General features: G+C 41.6%; 1 protein-coding gene across 10 annotated transcripts in view; it reads left to right on the forward strand.

Annotated features, from left to right (window-relative positions):
- Nucleotides 1-20728, forward strand: part of PLCH1 (phospholipase C eta 1) — a 63684-nt gene that overhangs the window by 25474 nt on the left and 17482 nt on the right. For all 10 annotated transcript variants that reach the window (XM_025153769.3, XM_025153768.3, XM_015291817.4 and 7 more), the window contains 9 exons: nucleotides 1204-1350; nucleotides 1624-1867; nucleotides 4356-4485; nucleotides 7003-7173; nucleotides 12111-12204; nucleotides 14027-14230; nucleotides 14540-14660; nucleotides 15984-16155; nucleotides 19001-19108. In XM_025153769.3, the coding sequence (XP_025009537.2) occupies nucleotides 1204-1350; nucleotides 1624-1867; nucleotides 4356-4485; nucleotides 7003-7173; nucleotides 12111-12204; nucleotides 14027-14230; nucleotides 14540-14660; nucleotides 15984-16155; nucleotides 19001-19108 (1391 nt within the window). The remainder of the gene's footprint in view (nucleotides 1-1203; nucleotides 1351-1623; nucleotides 1868-4355; nucleotides 4486-7002; nucleotides 7174-12110; nucleotides 12205-14026; nucleotides 14231-14539; nucleotides 14661-15983; nucleotides 16156-19000; nucleotides 19109-20728) is intronic.

The following is a 20728-nucleotide window of genomic DNA, read 5'->3' on the forward strand; positions in this document are numbered from 1 at the left end:
GAGGACAATTTTATTAAGGTGAATTTGAGGCAGACTCGCACTGAACTTGTTCTGAAGTGGAAGGCTCAGTCCTTGTGTGTGCAGTAAGTTTCAGGGACTGCTTTTGCTTCAGTTACTCTCCCTTCTTTGAGGCAGCAGCTCCTCCATCCGGTGCTGTTTGGAGGCATGGTTACCTGCTGCTCTGCGCACCTGCAGGTAGCTTGGAGTCAAAGCTGTTGTGGGTCACTTGTGGGTACCCTTTAGTGACAATGGTACCTGTTTCTGCCTTGATTTCTATCTCTTCTCATTCATCTGAAAGCACTGCCCAGTCCACCCATCCATTGGTTCTGGCTCCCTCAGGGAGCAGGAGGCTCTGCGGGTCTTTGCTGTGGTCTAGGAGGAAGAAGATGATGAGAAGGAGTAAAGACAAAGCTGGGCAGTGTTTGGGAGCCAGCCAGATCACCAGGTGGTGATTTTGGAGCGATACCAAGTGAGGAGAGGCTGCAGACAGATAGAAACAGGAAAGTAATTTAAGAACGTGGCTATACACTGAGATCAAGGGGAAACATTATCTTGATCTTAGTGTATGGAGAAGCGTGGGAGGGAAGAGGTGAGATGAAATGGAGGAGATGGGTCTACTGCAATCAAAACAAGGAGGAAAAAAACTCCATCAGCCTAGATGGGATGGGTAGATAAAAAGGAGCTTGTGTGCTTGAAATTTGGTAGCAGGAGAGGAAGGCTGTAATTGTGTGTGTGGCAGTGCAGTGGGACTGTGTGTTTATAATTCCATTAACAGTTCAAACTGTGTCAAAACCACGGGATTGAAGCTAAACGATTACTGAGCCCAAAGGAATGAGGACTGAGCGATGGTTTTGCCGTTCGAAATTGGCAGAGTGCTGGCTTTTAAAATTACAGCACCATGTCTAGTAATTTAAATACGTATATATATATTTGGAGGAAGTAAGCACAGAACAACTACAAAATATTTCCTTTCTGTATTTGATTTTTTTTTGACTTCTTTTCTGTGAAGGTGTTTTGACAGATGTGTTCTATTTTCTTTCGATGAGAACTTGCAAGAGATACACTATTTCTTCTTCACATTTCCTGACACTGAAGGTGAAAGGCAAATGTTTTATGTCTAGTAGATGCTTGAAAGTCGTTATGTCATTTTATTGGTGGAAATAGATGGCTGTTCAGTTGAACTTACTCTGTTCTGCTTCACAGTTGAAAGATGCATGAGTGTTATGCAGTCTGGGACTCAGATGGTTAAGCTGAAGAGTGGAACCAAAGGGCTCGTTCGTCTCTTCTACCTGGACGAGCACAGGACCTGCATCCGATGGAGACCGTCCAGAAAAAGTGAAAAGGCAAAAAGTAAATTTATAATCCCTTTTAATCCTTTTTAATCCATTTTTCAACTTGGGAAGTTGAGCATTAAAGTGTGGATTACGGACAGGACAGTGAGTAATATGTTTTGGATCAATTGCGTAAATGCTCTTCACTTACTTTAAAGTGATCCCCTGTTACGATCTAATGTTAAAAAGTGCTTAATGACTTTTAGCCTGAATAATTCAGAGTTGCTGAAAAGCAGAGTGTGCTTGGATGGTTATACAAGCATATCACTTTGTGATTTCTTTTTCCCCACAGTTGTCATTGATTCTATTTACAAAGTGACCGAAGGCCGTCAGTCTGAAATCTTCCACCGCCATGCAGAGGGGAGCTTTGACCCGAGCTGTTGCTTTACCATTTACCATGGCAACCACCTGGAGTCACTGGATCTGATTACCTCTAACCCAGAGGAAGCTCGCACCTGGATCACAGGGCTGAAATATTTGATGGCTGGGATAAGCGATGAGGACTCGCTTGCTAAGCGACAGAGAACTCATGATCAGTATCCTTTCACAAACCTGAGCACTGGCTTTCAGTTCAGTATTTCTTACTTGTTTTTTAGTGAATTTGGTACGGGGCGTTCATCTCCTGCCAGTTTAACCGAACTTTTTTTTGCCACTGATTGGGATGGAAATGCCAGATAAGTGTGACATGGATACGTACATGTGCAATAAAACCTTAACTGTGCCTCAGGGACTGGATTAAACTCCATTGAAGTCAGTGGGCAGTCCTGCATTTTGTTAGTGGAATCCCTACGGAAGTGTCAGAACACGCATTTATAGCTATGTCAGTGAATACTAACCCCAGCATGACTTTGAAGGGTAGTTTGATCAGGCCTCCAGTGCAGTTCAGCAGTAGTGTTACTCCTCTGTAGCTGTTCTTTTTCCATGTTTTTCTTAAGTGTTTTTTGTGTGCGAGTATATGCAGCCTGGCTGGTCTGAGGGCTGCTGTGCTACTGACCATTTGGTAAAGCTTCTGTGTCCTGAGGTGTCCATCATGGAAGGATTTATGTCATCTTCTGTTTGCTCAGCTGCTCTTTTATTCTCCTGCTTCAAATTGCAAGGTTTACTAGAAGGCACTGTTTTCAAGTTATTTACTGGTTGGGAACGTGAATTTCTTAGCCTTTGCCCAGTTGAAACTCTAAACTTTTTCAGTCCTTTGGTAAATGACAGCTAACTTGTGACCCTCTGTTTCTCTTAGGTGAAGTGTGTCAGATATCTGTGCCTACTTTGCAGCCTCCACTGTTTGTCAGAAGTAGAAATTTTTAGAGCTCCTTAAGTATTTTTGTAGCCCAGTATCCCAAACAAACTTCTTGCAAAGATGATATTCCCTGAGTATTTTCTTGATACGTTTTCTTTTGCAGGAGAGCAGACTAGCATGTTAAATACAAAGAATGCTCTTCCCTCTAACTAAAAAACAAAACAAAATCAGCATTTAATCTTGATAATAATTGTTATCTGTCTCTTTTTTGCCTCACAGAAGGCTGCAGTGATCATTTGTAAATATTCCTCCTGGACAACAGACACAGTAGATGTTTTAAATTTATACTTTCAGTGGTTAATTCTGATGCACAGATCCATTTGAGGGATATATTGCATGCTCTGTTGCACACATACTCAGCTTGCTATATTTATCCATGGCTTCTCTGAGCTGCACGTATCTGCTGTTTGTTCTCTACTGCTGAAACATCCCTTCAAACCTTGTTTGTGTTACAAATATGGCAGCTCAGAGACAGCACACAAAATGTCCATGTTACAGTTCCAGTTAGAGCAAGAACTTAGCAAAAGCTGCTGAGGAATATATGTTCAAGAAGGAGGGTAAATGTTACTGCTTAGAACATGGAGAAGTTCAAGCACAATTAAGGGAAGTGCATAAAAATGTCAGAGCAAGTGCAGCAATACTTGAAAACTATGCTGAGTACGTTCTCATAGGAGAAGTTAGTGTCAGAAATAAGAGAGTGAAGGGGCAAGTATTATGAACCTAGGTGGAAATAACTGTCACAAACTGGTACCAGTTTTAAGTATGAAACTGCTGTCCGTAGCAGGGGTATGGATGAAATTTGGTTCAAGCACACACAGACCTTCAGAACATCCCAGGAAACGTCACTGTAGATATGAGCTATATGCAGTGGAAAGAATCAAGTCCTGTTTGCTGACCTTGACAGCTGCGAGTTTTGATGTCGTTTCGTCCTAAATGTGTAATTGCTATACATTTTCTCTTTACAAATTATGTCATGGACTTGCTGCCCTGTGGGACATGTGACAAAGAAGTGAGGGTAGAAATACTGGAGAAAAAGCAGTGGTCAAAGAAGTTCTACAGAAATGAAAGAATTACTAAGTATACAGATGATAGAAATGTGCAACAGCCTAAGAGGAAAGTACATGGAAAATCAGGAGTGGCTAATTGTTATTGAGGCTCTCATTAACCTCTGGCTCATAATTTTTAATAAACTTTGCCTGGTTTGGTTGAGTTGTCTTTATTCCAGCCCTTTGCGTTAGATTAATGTCATCTCTGATACAGATGGCTGTTGGGCTTCTGTCCTGTGAGTCATGAAACCAGTTGCCCTCAGATGTTAACTCTGTGTAGGTCAGTAGTCTTGGTTCCACCAGCTAGATGATACAATAGCAAGCTGTACCAGAAAAGGTACAGTAGTAAAAAAAAATGTTTGGTTTAGCATGAGCACAGGGAGTACCGTGTAGGTAGCATCAGATCTTTGCCAGCAATGAGTTTTTCATGGCATACCCCAACATCTCAAGCATAGATGGTGAGATATTTTAATTCAGCTGTTCTGCTCGGAGGCTCTGAGTTGAAAGACACATTTGTGACAGCTAGGTTGAACAGTGCTCAGTTCTTCTCCCTAGCAGAATTTAAGGAGCTGGGGAACTCTTATGCTCCTGAGTTTGAATCTTGTCCCTTTTCTGCCCAACTGCTCTGCTTCCCTCTTCCAAGGGGAAATTGTTCTCTTGTACCTTTCCTTGACACATTTTCAGCTGGGTGAAACAAACTTTTGAGGAAGCTGACAAGAATGGAGATGGCCTGCTGAACATTGAAGAGATCCACCAGCTGATGCATAAGCTAAATGTTAACCTGCCCCGCAGGAAGGTCCGGCAGATGTTTCAGGTTGGTGACCTCTAACACCCAGTGTTGTTGGGGTGAGACAGTGCTGGTTACAGTATGTTTCTGGACAGATGCAGAGGAGGGTCTGAAAGTTTGGACGTAGAAGTGTGTCCTCCATTCCAACACCTCACACATTTTTTCCTAAGTCATGTCTTTTTATAGACAAGGATTTAACTGGTTTAACTGAATGAGCTACGTAGAAGAGAATTCACTGATATTGCTTCGTAGGAGAGTATTCATTAGTAATACTTTTTTAGATGCATTGTTGTTTTCATTGCTATGAAATGAGTTACTCTGTGCTGGCATTGATAGGTGATAAAGTTGTTCTATTGAAAACTTTTTCATTTCCTTTTTGGAAAAATATTTAATAGAAACTGGCTTTATGAAAGTAATTGCAGTTTTTTAAAACTCTCTCTCTTAGCCAGAATCAATTTTTTATGTCTATTGTGTGAAAACAGTTACCATTTTCCACCAGCCCATTTGTTTACACTGTAGGAAAGGAGAGACAAGCCAAGGCATAATGGAGAGCAAAATAAATTTTTTATAACTCTCCAAAAACTGTACTACCTGGAGTCCAGTTTACTATAAAACATGGGGAGGTTGGAGAATCTTGTGTGGTCAAAAGTGTGTTGCTTGTCTGGCATAAAATCAGCATTAGAGGTGCATCTCGTGGAGTACAGGTCACTCCACGAGGGTTTGGGAAGCACTGAGACTGGTAGGGTTGTGATGCAGAGGTGAACTGGAATTGTGTTCTTTTCACAAACAATAAACATCATTTAACGTGTGGGGTAAGTCGGAAATCATGATTTAGAATCACAGTCAACACCAGATAGCTGGGAATAAATTTCTTCTTGGCTTTCTTGCTGTGATCTGAATTTAAACCTCAAATGACAGTGACATTAGCAAAGTGTGATGAAATGCAGCGCCTTGAGTTCCGTGTGCTGATAGGAAAGAAGCAATTAGTTCACTCTGAACTTTTAAAGTGCCAAGGAATGAAGTAAGGCAATTGCTAACAACCGTCAGGGAACCAATAGGGAAGGGCAAAGTAACTCTGGGACAAATTCTCACCCTTATGTCTAGCTGCCCTGCACGGCTCTTGCACTTGGTCAGCTGCAGTTGCTGCTGTTTGTGAGACTTAGTGTTAGAGCTTTGGGGCGAGCACCAGCAGACCTGTGCCTGGGGGAGCATCTCTGGCTCCACAGGGATGGCTGGGCTCACAAAGCAGCATAGGTCTGTCCTGCACTGGGGATCAGAGTGTGGGGGTGCTGCTTTGGTTGTTTGTACTTGGTAGGTGTCAGTGGTGTAAACAGTGCTTCCCATCCTTGAATATCAATGAAACAGCTTCTGTGAAGGGAATGTAAAATGTCATCCTTGGAATGTAAAGCAGACCAGGCCTGCTCATTGCATCTGCTATTAGATGGGATCCTTTGCTCCAGAAGGAGGTTGGGCATGAACTGGAAGAGCTTTCTTGAGAAGGATGAAGTGATAATAAGATGGCGATGCTTACCTCTCCTTTTGGAGAGGGATTTCTGTTTGGAGAACCAGTGCAGAGACAAGCCATCAGGCCCAAACAAAACAGTGTTAAGAAGACCGTGGAGAAGGCATTCTGACTTGCACAGTAGCAAACAGCCTTTTTAACACTACTTGAGGACAGCAAAGGGCAGGGGTTGTAATGAGAGAGAAAACATCATATTACAGCTATGAATAAAAGGTGTTACTAGTAGGAACATTAACACACTGCTACACCTTTATTTCATTTTGTCATCTGCTTACACTCTCAAACTCAACAAGAGTTGCAGCTTTCCTGAAGTTTGGTTGTTGTGGAGACCTAGATAATGTTTGACAGCAGTCCTCCAGAATATATTCTTTATTTTGAAAATCCAAAGCAATCCTCTTAGGCAGATGTTCACAGAGAAAAGCTTGTATTACCATACGTTAAGTACTGTTTTCTTCTCTTCCTACCTCTGAGGATAAACAAAAACTGCAATCAAGACTGGGGCTGCTGGGGTTATATTTTGGTGTGCAGTCTTACTGCTGCTGCAGTCTTGGACCCCCTGCAGAGAGCTGACAGGGGGATCAGAGTGCTGCAGTTTGAATTACCATTAATTTAAGACCGTGGCCTTGTTTGGAATGTTTTTAAATGTCAGACTCTGTTAGAGGAAGCCAAGGGGTGAAATTACAATGTTCCTTGCTATGTTATAATCCAGGATAACTGCAGGACATAAAGGAGGGCAGTAGATCAGAAAAAAAGCCCAGGGTGTGCTTCTTTACATGGGAAACAAATTCAAAACTGAAGATGGAACTGAGACCTTTGTAGGAATCTAAGGTAGTACTGTTTTCATCAAAAAATCCAATAGACAGTATTATCATTTTGCTGCTATTTTAGCCCATGTGTATTAGGATTTGAGCCTGCAGATTAGAATTCATTAAATTTCTGTTCTTATGCATCAAACTTGTTCTGCTTTGTTCCCTGAATTCACCTGCATCCAGTATGCTTACCTGAGTGTCTTTACCTCTTAGGAAGCTGACACAGATGAGAACCAAGGAACTCTAAATTTTGAAGAATTTTCAGTGTTTTACAAGATGATGTCGTTGCGTCGAGACCTCTACTTACTGCTCTTAAGCTACAGTGACAAGAAAGATCACCTCACCGTTGAAGAACTTGCTCAATTTCTGAAGGTGGAACAAAAGGTATGGAAATACATATCCATACATATCTACATGCATATAAATCAATTCAAGTATAGGGAAAAAGTGGTATGAAAAAACTTTAGAATGGAGCACTTGGGAAAGAACAGATATTGGTTTACTTTTTTGTTTAACAATAGATCTAAATGCTTCTACAAACAGTTGGAGCTTTTTTGGATATAATGTGGTAGAGGAAAGGCAACACATGGAAGAAATCTGTAGCCATGCCTAAACGTGTTGATCCAGTGGAGGTTTTCCTGCCTACTTTGGAAGAAACTGAGCTACGAAAGTTGTCTGTGGAAGCCACGGAGAGAGCTGGTGTGCTATGCAGTGAGGAGCACAGAAGGAGCCGTCTATAGCACTCATGTTTACTTCTGGCAGTTGGTCTGGTGTTGTTTGCCCACCTCTTAGATCCATGCAGAGAATATTGCTCTAAAACAGCCTGTGTTAACACTCCCAACCTACATGTGCTTCATGAGTGCAGATGCTGCGTGTTGCCTGCAATCACAGGATAGTGTCTTGTGCCATTCTGGGATCCTGCCTGTGATTACTGCATTTTCTGAGTTATCTCTACCATAAAATTATCAAGAGCCTCTGCTTTTTTGTTGCTGGATTTTCCCCTGCTGACTGTTAAGGCAGTTCCCTGGCATGTACAACTCCTCAGTTCTTCCCTTGAAAGGAGAAGGCTTCCCTGAAACACAGAGTGTTGTTCTATCACTGATCTCGCTTTGACAGCCTCAACACAGAAGTTTTCCTGCAAGCAGTCTGGTCCTGGTGATTCTGCCAATTGCAGAACACAATGCATTTGGATCTTTCCCCTTCATGCCCTGTCCCAAGTCTTTTGGACTCACTACTTTTTCCTGTTTCCTTTTTTTTTTTTTTTTATCACTGTCTTCTACCTGGGTGCCCTTCAGTGGAGCACCATTGACAAAGTCAACAAATGGGAAACAAATGCTCCCATGAAGATGTGTGTGGAGATGTTGAAGAGCTCAGGAGCTGCTGAAGAGCAGTGGTAGAAGAAGGCACTGGGAGACCTCGAGCGGAGAGAGAGACCTGTGAGTGCATGAGGACATCATAAAACTACTGATGCAGCAGAAAAAGCAAGTTCACTGTCAAGTCTGGGATACTGCACCCCTCCTGGCTGCACACTGCTCAAAATCCTCAACGCAGAATGAGCTATGAGCTGTTACACACTCAACGTTTCTTCCTTCCCCCTTCACCTCCCCCTCCCCCCCCCCCCCCCCCCCCCCCCCCCCAAAAAGGAGAAGCATGACCTCCTGAGATGAATCTCTAGGCAGTGTTCTTCAGCAACACCTTGCACTTTCTTTGCCTCTTCCCTTGTCTTCTCACTTCCTAGTATTAAATGCTAAAGCAGATTTACACTTTTGTGTTTTCAGAGCATAGATACAATATCAATGATCTCAGGTGAGGCAAGGTTGCTTTCAGAAGTTGGTGGTGGTTCAAATCATAATGCAGCACTGAAGTGCCTTCAACCAAATGGTATCTAGCTTTTGCTCTTGTTTAGCTGCTTGGCAGTCTGTGGGTAGGCTGTCCAACTCCATCTGCTACTCTTTTGGCAAGGCTTCTGAGTATTCTGCAGTGAGGATGGAATAAAAGGGTTTGGGCTTTTTTGTTAATTTGCTAAACATTTTTTTTTTTTAAGAATTTCCTGTTGCCCTTACCCAAGAGCTTGTGAAACAGATTACTTCCACTTAATTGCAGTTAAACTCAGCTCATTGAAATTGCAATTTTATGGCTTCAAATGTCAGAGAAGCAGAAAACAGGCAAAAAATAGTCTGGTTTCCTGGAAGGTACTGCAGTCCTCTTAACCACGAGTGGCTGTGAGGGAGGGACATCCCTGGATGTGCAGTCATGTCTGCATGTCTGATTGCTGTCCCACTGGGAGTGCCCTTTCCTGATAAATCGGTATGAGCTTGGAAGCAGCTCCCCTGCTAAATGACAGATCACTTCCATGGCCAGGTCTCCAGGGCCTTTTGACTGATGGCATCTCATACTTGGCTTTGAGTTCTGGACAAAATAGGCTCTGCATACCCCATCTTCCCTGTTAAAGAGCAGCTTTGTGGTGGCTGGCCACTCTGGACCTGCCCAATATAGGGACTGGTGTCATTCTGCCCCACTGATTTGGGCCCCCTAGCAATGCTGTCCTGTATGCAGACTCTCAGCCTGAGGCTGCTGTCTGTCCTTCCCTCCTTGCTGCTGTATTCATGTCAGACCAAGTGCTTTTTTTCATAGTCAGCAGAGACCTCTTTGCTGCTCTTGATGATTGTTTGATGAAGTTATGCACTTTGGTGTTGCAAACCTGAAGTGTTTGGTTCTGGTTCTATAAGAGTAAGACTGTAAGAAGAGAGTATCCTGCGTGCCTGCTTGCCAGATGCTGCTTTCCTATGGATCAGTTACTTTGCACTGTACCTCACATCTGTGCTGAGAAAACGGCCGCCTGCTGACATCCTGCCTCCAGCAACGTTCTCTGCGTGATCCAAGAAAGTTTACTGCTTGTTGTATGCTGTGCCCTATTCACTTCTTGTGCTTATACAAGGGGATAATAAGTATACTGATTTATGCAGTAACTCCGTATGTCATGACACTTTTCTTCCAGGCTCGGTGCAAGATGTTGATGTAGGGATTTGCTTTGATGAAATATCTTTTGATTTTCTTAAAGAATAATTAACTATTAACAACTGTGGGCTAAACCTCTAGTCGGACATAGGCTTATGGGTTGGCATCCTATCTGGGTACACCCGTCACCACCATTACACTTCCTTAATTTCTACTTTCTTTGTTTACTAACCATTCTTCTACTTCATGTTCCTTTCTCTTATTTCCTTTCCCATGAGAATATGGAAAATGAGGGTGATTCCTGTCTTTAGCTCGTGGGCCTGTACAGGAGAGGGGTCTCTCATTGCCCAGCATTGCAGTGCTCTGCTGTTTCTGAAGGCGAACATCTTCAATAGTCCTTGCATCTAAATATTCAGTCATCAGTGATATTCACTACCGTTTGACATTATTTCTAGTGAAAGAATGTGAAGTGTAATGAAAATAAATTTAAATTAGTTTTCTAAGTCTCGATCTCTCAAGCTACAGTTAAAAAGCACAAATCAGCAAACTTTCCCTTAACAGATGCGGCTTTGGACTAGATTAGGCATTTTTATTCTTAGAGCACACAAGTACTGTGCTACTCGCCTGGCGAGGAGTGGTGTGGGATAATGAAAATGTTAATTCTAGTCAGCCTCTGCTGAAGAAGGGCCACTCTGGGTGGTGTTTGCAATCAAACAGCAATGTCTACTTGAGCTGGGATAATCAGTTATTTTCTCTATCAAATTGTTCTCATTCCCATTATCCAGTGTAATTCCAGCAGGCATCTCATGATGTTGACTTAGCTAGGAGGTATAAATAAAATCTTTGGACAAGGCTGGGCAGTGCTTCTCTGGACAAGAGGAAAAGCAAAGGGAAGGCTGACGGGTGGAAAGACTGGAAGATGTCTCTCCACATTAACACTTCTTTCAGGTTGGATTACCATATGAGTTGAACTGCTCACTTACTTTCCTTCTGTTACTACATTTCTAATGTTCACACATCTAGTTGCTTGGCTTTTTTTCGCCTTCTCTGGTAATTTTTCATATTTAGGCTGTAGCCTTGTGTGTGCTATGAGATATAGTTGGTCATGGCACCCACGTTTCTTAGGGAAAGCTCTGCACTTGGCAGGATCAGGCCCTTACAGAAGACCAGATCCAGAGAGTCAGCCTGCTCTTGGAAGATTTCCATGCTGTTGAATGCTAGTGCTGGGAACACTGAGCTACAGGAAATAATGGAAAGTGCAAATTAGTTGGAGACTGCAGATGGAGCAGATTGAATGGAATTGGTTTTCCATCTGAGAGAGAAGTCCATTTGTAAGGACAGGGTTCACAAAGGGACTGTTTTTTGTTTTAAAGAGTGAAGGCTGCAGAATCTGCAGGGTGAGTGGTCTCACTCCTGCCTCTGCCTGAAGCATTCATGCTCGCAGAGATCTTGGCCTGGGTAACAGAGGGGACCAGACTACACATCCCTCTGCTGGCAGACTGCTCCTCAAATTGGTTTGCAGAAGAGTGTTTGAGCTGACTTTGCCAAGTGTGCAAACAGTGAACAGAGCAGTAGTGTGAATGAGCTGCCAAAGTTTAGTGTCATTATTGCCATTCTGTGATGTAATTAGTAGAGGAAATAAAATATGCCCAACCTGAGTTTTCACTTTGGATCCCTACAGGTTGAGGGGGACATGGGTGAAAAAAGATGGTGTGAGCAATGAAAGATGCTTTCCTCTGGTTTCAGAGGAAATGTGAGCATCTCTGCTACTCTGGCCCCATTAGTCAGGACTTCGATTGGGAACGTGCTGGAGCTGATGGCAGAACTCCTATTTGTTTCAGAAGGAGTGCTGTTCTTCGTTTTGGAATCTAATTATTTATCTCAGAGCCTGTATATTACTCTCCTAGAGAGTGAAGTCTCTTGAAAGTAATGAAATCACAGGAGTGGAAAATACCGGAAAATGAAATCAAACCCTGCAGATCTTTTTGCATGTTTAAGTGGGCTGTACTGAAGAAGAGTACATCATAGTTCTCATTGCAGCACTGCTGCCCAGTACAACTATTGTTAATTGTGCTTAACAGCTATTTTCTTACATCTTTTAAACTGAAATGACACAGCTTTTAGCAGTGACTGCTACCTCTCATTCCTGTTTTTCTCCTAAAAGGTAAGAGCCACCAGGCTTGGTGGAGCACTGACAAAAATCAAATCAAGTCCTTTTACAGTAGGATTACTGGCAGTCCCCTCCCTATTCGACTCAACTTTGTGTCTAACTACAAGATTTTAAACTGGCCTAGGGTAGATTTTGACATGCTGGTCGCATGGTAGGAAAAATAAATGCACCAACACTGTCTTTTTTTGTGCAGATGAGTAACGTGACGCCAGAATATTGTCTTGACATCATACAGAAGTTTGAAGTATCAGAAGAAAACAAGGAGCAGAACGTGCTTGGGATTGAAGGTAAAGCCTTTTGATTTCTGAATTATTTTTATGTCCTGATCTGTTGCAGTGGGATAGAGAGGCTTTAACAGTGTTTTCACATAGCCTGTAGAGCAGTCAGCTGCACAGGTGTGCACTTCAATGAAAAAGGAGAGACAAGAGTCGGTGGGCTGAATTATGTCTGGCAGCATCAACAGCCAGCATCATGGCTATAATATGTTGCTGTATAACAGAGTAATTTGGATGCCTTAGGCTTGTGTAAATGTATTGCTAGCTGTATATTTTTGAAACACAAACACAAAATATGTAATTTATAGTACAGTATACTCTAATGAAGTACTGAAAGCAAAGTTTGCATTCTGCTCTGTCTGTGTAGAATTGGAATCTCTGCTGTATGGTCCACTGAATTATGCTTAATCTCTACTGTATGGTCCATTGATTTATGCTTATGTGAAGTAACAGAAGATCAGTTGCATTTTCCTTGAGTTTTGTTAACATATTCTTTTAGTAACTTACACTTGTTTGCTAAAGCAATTGTGGATGGTTTATTTATTCAAAATACAACTTAGTATCAAATCCAAATCTGAACTGGAATGAAGCAGATTAAATGCTACGGTCCGTTAATTTGCCCAGAAGATAGCTTTCATGAAGCAGAATAATTTGCTTGGAGATCTCTGTAGGGAATGGGGAATTTCCTCTGCACAGTGCTTAAGGTGGGGAGGCTGCACCCAGCATTTGAAATCAGTTTCTGGCATGACTCTGGGCAATTCACTGAAAGCCACACTGAAATAAGGTGACATTTACAAACATTTATGAAAGCTTCTCTGTTTGTTTTAATCTTACTTGCTGCTTTCATGTTTGAGTGGCTCTCCAGGTTGGCATTGCTTGCACCGAGTTTTTGAAATATCCTACCTCTCACATTCTCAAAGGAGATATTTTTCAAACTTTCTTGGCTTGATTCTGATGTCATAGACGGTGATACAAACCAGTACCATCTTCTCAAACAAGCTTAGAGCATAGAGGAGAATGAGATGAAGAGAGTTTTTATCTCACTGGATTGTGAAAGAGGATATTTTCTTCTACCAGTTCTAACAGGACCCATCACCTCTCCTCTGTTCAGCTTATTTGAGGAATGGAATGGTTTTGTGTGAACTTGAGGAGGCTGCTTGAGCACGTCTTAATCTGTTCATTTGGCACAGGGAGATTCTCCACTCTTTGGGAGAGATTTCACATGTGCTTTTTTGTCATCCTTTCCTTAAGAGTCTGAATGAAACATCCCATCTGCAGATGGGTTGGGTAGTGGGCATGTAGATGTGTGGCTTTATTCAGCCTTCAGTATAGCTACTGTTCATAACTTTTGTGCTTATATGTGAATCCTGCTTTCTGTTTTTGCTGTTGGTTGATAACTGGTTACTTCTGAACAGGCTCATCTCAGTGCCATGTTTTGCAAATACTTGCTGATTGTGTGGAGCTTTTTGGCAGACATGGATGTGTTTTTCTAGATTATACTTTATTTTCTATCTGGGGCCAAGGTTTGGGTCTTGGGAGTGTTATTCTCAAAGATGTTAAACCCACAGGATTTAAAAATAAAATAAAAAATAACCTGCATTTGTACTGGCAGTAGATTGAAGCTGTGCACCATCCTCAGTTTGCAGAGAAAGAGGCAGGTCCCAGAAAGCAGTTAATATGGTGAAAATACGGGGTACAGGAAGATGAATCCTTGCTATGTGATTCATTGGTCTGGGGGACAGGAGTTAACACCACAAACATAAACAGAAGAAACAACTACTGGAGTGCAGACTATTTGCATGGCATCTCTGAAAAGCTGCTTCTTTGTTCAAAGGTTTCACCAACTTCATGCGCAGTCCTGCTTGTGATGTTTTTAATCCATTGCATTGCGAAGTGCATCAGGATATGGATCAACCCCTTTGTAACTACTTCATTGCTTCATCTCACAACACGTACCTGACAGGAGACCAGCTGCTGTCCCAGTCTAGGGTGGAGATGTATGCACGAGTGCTGCAGGACGGTTGTCGATGTATTGAAGGTATGTTTTTAGTATAACTTGCTAGTTGTGAGAGGTGTTTTCAGCACAGTTAGTGAAAAACCTAAAACCTAAAACAATCTTTGCTATCTTGTTAATTTCAGATAAAATCAGTTGCAGAATTTTCATTTCATATAAGAAAAGTGTGGCTTGTTAATTTAAATTTAAGCACAGTAGATTGAATAGATTGAGTGGAACTTCCTGACATCTGCGTAGTTGAGTAGTGTGCATGACTTCTATTGACAAGATCAGCAGAAAAATATAAGGCTATGAGCATCTCTTAACATGTAGCTTTTTTTTTTGTCTTAATAGTGGATTGCTGGGATGGTCCAGATGGAGAGCCAGTAGTGCATCATGGGTATACGCTTACCTCTAAAATATTCTTCCGTGACGTGGCAGAAACTATCAATAAGTACGCCTTCATCAAAAATGAGTAAGTGGAGAGTTGGTTCTGATGCTAGATCTGTCTGTTTTGTGTAATTAATCTCATGTCAAAATTCAAGACCAGAAAGTATGTATAGTCCATTGAATGCTCTGAGAAATTAAAAAGCTGATTCTGTTCCACTGTTTACTGCCTGCATCGTATTTATTGTTCAGCTGCCTGAACAATACTGTCAGTGAAGCTTGAAAGTTCAACTGAAGTTAGGAAGACCTTTCGTGTGTTTTTAACTCAGTTGTACTTTGAACAGTCTGAGGCTGTTCAATATCTAGTGATTATCTTGGTTCTTTGTTTGAGCAAAACTTCCCACTCATTTCCCCTGGGAAATTCTCCTTGAAAATCAATGCTGCAGTGCTCTCTACCTTAGGAAATACTTTATTTCAGTAGGAATATAGTAAAGCTGTCTTATAATACGGAGATGAGAAGTAATGTTTAAATTCTAATTTGCTTTCCGTGGTAGTATATAATGAAGTTTATTATCAGAATAATAGGGAGTTGGGCCATATGTATACAGAGCAGTCTCAGAAGATCATGAGTAGGTATGTAGAATTTTGAGTAGCTTGGAGAGAATAAAGGGCTGGTGGAATTGGATCCTTGTTTGGTGCATAGTTGGGCTGTGGGGTTCATTGCTGTACAATTTTGGGGCTGCCAATAGTTCTAAAAAGAACTGGGCGAGAATTAAGCCATTACGTACAGAAACAATGTCTCTAGCTCAGAAAACATTAACTGAAAATTCCTGGAGCCCATGAGAGTGTTCTGGATAGTACTGCCAAATATTTCTGCTGCTCCCCAGTCTGGTCATCTTCAGAGATTTGGCCTGGCTCACTGTAGCTGCAGTTAATGCAGGAGCAAATTGATCTTGCTGCTATCATAAAACCTTTGGAAGATGAACAGAGAGATGTTAATAAGTACACTGAATCTGTGGATTTCAAAACACTTGGTTATTGCAGTGTATGAAGACCATAGAGTGCAAAGGAATACTGTAATGTCTGAATAGAAAGACACTGCATTGCTGAGGAGTTTTATTGTGCATTTCTTGGTCCGTGGCTCACACTCAGTGATCATCTATTTCAAACACTGGCACCTGTGTGCTTGTGGGATGGGGTTGGAGGTGAGGGCAGAATCTCCTGCAGCAACTGTCAAAGGGATTCTGACTGCACGGGGATTTGGGAGTTCATGTGCAAAGTCCTTCCTCCCAAGGGGAGTTTGTTGCCAGGCTGTTGACAGTGTGAGAGCAAACTACTCAGAATGCTTTGTGGTAAGCAGGTCTTCTCTCTTAAAGCACAGTTATGACACTGTCTGGGGTTTTGTTTCTAGGTTTCCGGTGATACTGTCTATTGAAAATCATTGCAGTATTCAGCAGCAAAAGAAGATTGCTCAGTACTTGAAGGAGATACTTGGTGACAAATTGGACTTGTCATCTGTGGTCACCGGAGATTCCAGGCAGCTTCCTAGCCCTCAAAACTTGAAAGGGAAAATCCTAGTGAAGGTAATTTGCTACTTATGGCACATTGAAAATCCAACAGGAGGCAGTGCCTGGTATTTATTGTGTGTCTTTGGCTCTGAGGAATAAGTTTATCTGTACCACCATGACTGGTACAAATACAGTAAGTTAAAATTCCAAGCTTTTCACAGAGATACTGAAATGGTAAACCTTAGCCTCAGCGAGTGGCCCAGAACACTTCTGTGAGTGTTTTAATGGGGCAGTTGTATGAGCAGTAAGGTAAAGAAAATTCTTTCTGCTTCTTCAGCACCTTATCTGGGGGTCTTGGAGTCAGAGATGCTGATTTTTTTTTTTTTTTAATCCGTAGCACTGAGTGAAGAGAACAGAGATATGGTAAAAAGTACATCTTTATGAATAGGAGGAAATGTGGCAATTACCTGATGCTTTCTGTTTTTTCTGAAGTTTGTCAAATGTATGTTGTTAATGGGTATTTTTCCCTATCATTCATATTCCTGTATCATCTAGAAAGTTTATACAAGGAAAGATTGTATGGCAGTGCTTGGAGTGATGTAAAATGTCTGAAAACACACATTTTCATGCACTGCCCCCTCACCCTGCTATGAGCAGTAGTTCATGAAATGAGATGAAACGAAACTATTTTCATGGTTCATCAGCTGCATTTATGAAAGGAGAGCACTTCAGAAGGTGGCTAAAGAGCAGCAAGGGAGGAGGCTCTGCAGCACTGTGGTTAGTGTTGTATGCAACATGAGTTGTTGGAGCCCCTCTATGCAAACCGATTTGCTCTTGAAGGAATTTCAAAGGCTAAGATGGCTGTAAGAAGAAAGCAATGCTAGGCAGGCTGGTGAGAAGGTGATTAATAGAGCTGTAGCTTATTAGATTGTCTAATTTACTTTGGCACATGAGGAGAATTACTTTGCTGTGAGCACTTGAATACCATTTTTCCCTCTGTCCTCTGTGTCAAGCTGTCTATAGCAATTCACAATAGGTTTGATGTTAGGTTGAACATTTCAATATTATAGCAAAGATGTGACTGATTTAGAAAGCCTTCAAGAGCTGAGCTGTGGTTTTGCATTTCACTGAGGCAGTTTTCTTGTTCGTGAACTATGTGTGTAGTGTTGGTGTTTTAGGGAGCTGGACAGCAGGTCATGTCAGTCGTTACAAAACATAGTGAATCCAGCTTGAAGTATGTCATTGAATAAAAGGCGAGAGGTCTGGCACTGCGCTGGTCTTCCATGAACTTCTGAGCTGCTCTTCCTAGCACAGCTGAGTTTGCGACTTCAGGTCAACTCTTCAGCTAACAGTGGCTGGAGCCCCGTGGACAGTCACAGAGCAGAGTGCAGCTGGGCTGATGTTTCTAGAATGAGGAAATCCATTTTCAGCACCACGGAATCTCACCACAAAGCCCTATCTCCCATCTCCAGTTCAATTTAAACAGTCATCTTAGGAAAGATAAAATATTTAGCTTCCTGTTGAAGTAAGCAAGTTTCTCATCTTTTTTACTGTTACTTATGCTGTTCTATGCATTTCTCTTTGAAATACAATTTTGACTAATTAGCTGAAGAATTCCAAGTTATGGCCATAATTCTCGTTTTGCTACTGAATATAAAAAAAGATTTCTGGTAATACTAAGGGATTTAAGCCCATGTAAACTTTCAAGTCATTAGCAGGGCAGCATTATTCATTTCAAAATACAGTCCTTAAGTCAGTGCTCTTAATTTCCTCAGAAACCCAGTTCTTGTCTACCTCTGTCTGTGATGAAACAGGCAGACTGCAAGTGTTCCTGCAGACAGGGAGGATGACAAGATACGTAATAGCATGAAAGTGTATTTTCATAAGCATATTAACCTGGCCTTTGGGGCTAATTTATTAAGTAGCAGACAGCATAACGAGAGGCAGTACCAAAAGTTACATCTTGGGAGGTTCAGAATGGGCAGCAGGAGAAGGCTTTCAGCAGAGCTTAGTGCAGCATGGGAAGAGACTGCCCAGAGAGCTGAGGGAGCCTCCATCCTGAGAAGTTTGCAAGATTTGGCTATGCAAAGCTCATCCAGAGCTGTGATTGGTCCTCCTTTAGCGGGTGGTTAGTCTAAAGACCTTCAGAGGTCTATAGACAGCATTGCTACAGTTCTGAATTTGGGCCTTGCCAGAAGTGGTCAAACAGGAAAATTGAAGCTGAATGTTCTAGTAAGTATAATTCATCTTTCAGATCCTCAATTTTTTTTTTTTACCAGAAGTAACCAATAACCTCTGATACTCACCACTCTAATCAGATGTTGGAAACTAGACATGGAGTTGAAGTAGTTCCTTTCTAATGTAGGTATATGAAGCACAAAGTAGAGGATTAGCAACTAATTTTGAATTGCTGACTATGCGCTTGCATGAGCATGCAGTATTAAAAATAAACTTTGCTGCTTCATTCATGTTGATGGCTACTTGCAATGAGTTTTTTGTGTATGCGTTTTCCCTCCTGATGCAGAGCCTATAACATGGTCTCAGCTTCTGATTTTTGAGTTTTATTTGAAGTACGCAGTGGTTTGCTTGCTAGAGGTAAGCCTGAAGCATTGGGGAGGCAACTTTAAAAATTCATTGACACTCACTGGCTCGCTCCAGAGATGGGAGATAGTGTGCTTTTTTGAACTAGCTTGCAAATGTCTTCCAATAACAAGCTAACAGAAGTACATCAAACTCCTTTTGAAGACATCATCTGTGATAGTCTGGCTCCTTGAGCCAGTTTGCATGAGATTGTCTGAATTCTAAGCTCTGATCACTTTTAAAGTAAGCACTAATTGAGTAAAGGGATATTTGGGGCTTTGGAGAGCGTAATGTTGGCCACGTGAGTATTAATAGTGAATATTTTTTTCCTCTTTTTTAGGGAAAAAAGTTGCCATACAGTCTTGGAGCAGATGCTGAGGAAGGAGAAGTTTCTGATGAGGATAGTGCTGATGAAATTGAAGATGACTGCAAGCTGAAATCCTGCTATGTATGTGCATGTACACATTTCCCAGAACTACCATTTCTGGCATACGTATTTCATAATCCTACTTGCTATTGTTAGCAGACTAAGTTTTTAAACTTGGATTTCTAGGTCAGGTCATTAAGATGCAGGAATTATATAATTCCACATTTTTATAAGGACTGAATTTGTTCAGAAATGCAGAACTTCTCATTTAAATCATATACATGACAGATATTTCCAGTAGCCTGTTGCCAGGACAGTGAGCACGCTAGGCTTTTTCAAGCACAAATGTAAAGTGCAGTCTCATAATGGAATTGCTGCACTGTGTCTAGTCGAAAATTATGAATAGAGACGTACAGATAAAAAGAATTTGAATTGTGAAGAAGTATTTTCAGTACTTTCTTTCTTCAAAATTAAAGAATGTTTTCTGTTGTCTTTATTTCTTAAGTCTTGCTGTTTACTCTTCTGCTAGTGGTTTTATTAATGCTTTTTTTTTTTTCCTACAAACTGAAACTGGTGTGCAGTGCTGACCCATGTTATCCAGCAGGTGCTTTGTTCTTGTCAGAAGTCAGCCTTGCTTCATCAGTCAAAAGTATTGAGCAAAAGATATTATCAAGAGAGATTCAGAAAGAATAGATCAAATTCAGATTAATATTTAGGAAGTATAGTGCTGTTTACCTCCACTTTTCAATGTAGCCTAGTGATTTCTTCCTGCTGCCATCCAGAAGTGCCTTAGGGCAATTCTCATTAGCTCTTTATGGCTTGCATATTGAGCTTTTAATTTGTCTGTATCATTTTTGCCTGCTATTAGTAATTGACAGATTTTCAGAGTAGCTGGGATTTGCTTTAGAGGTGACAGAAGTCCCCACCTGAAGTGGTTCATAAGAAGGCAATGTTTGTGTGGATCCAATTCTATTTCCAATTAATTGTCATGTGCTGTTGAATAGGAGCACTCTGTAATCCTCATATGCTTTGCTACCCTGACTTCTGATGTGCAGAAAGGCCCAAGAGAAAACCTGCAGTCCTTGAAGCCAATAATCCAGTATGTCTTTTGTGGCCAGGAAGGGAGTCTGCTGGGACAGACAGCTGCTCTCCTCCTCTCTCAGGAGAGTTCTTGTGCCCCATAGGGAGAGGAATGCCAGGTGTACACTGATGTTCTCAAGGATCCTATTTTAAGCATTTTATATAAGAGACCATTTGGTATTTATATAGTCAGTGCTGCTATTAACTCAAATGATTGTATGATTTGGTTATAATTGTTCCCTCTCTTGTTGGAGCAGATATCTAGTAGCAGTTAGGCTGTCTGATATCACTGAGGAAATCTGTTGGTGATTTAGCTGAGAATTTGTGCTGTGCTCAGAAGGTCAGACTTGTGACTGTTTGAAACACCAGGGCCTGGGGCTGGGCTGCTCTATGCGGTGGGCAGTACTTTGGTGAGATCTGCAAGGAATGTGTCAGGGTCCTAGAGGGAAGAAAGGATGATGGCAGTGAAAGCTCCAGCTGGACAGGATTATGCAAGAAGCTTACTCTTGTTCAGAGAAGGACAATGGTGGAAGTGCCTGAGGCACGTGCAATGCTCTCTCAGGCTGTCCCAGAAGCGATGGACATAATAATCTGTTTTAACTGGATCTCTTAATGCTTTTC

Source organism: Gallus gallus, chromosome 9 (genome assembly GCF_016699485.2).
Source record: "Gallus gallus isolate bGalGal1 chromosome 9, bGalGal1.mat.broiler.GRCg7b, whole genome shotgun sequence".
NCBI classification, from domain to species: domain Eukaryota; kingdom Metazoa; phylum Chordata; class Aves; order Galliformes; family Phasianidae; genus Gallus; species Gallus gallus.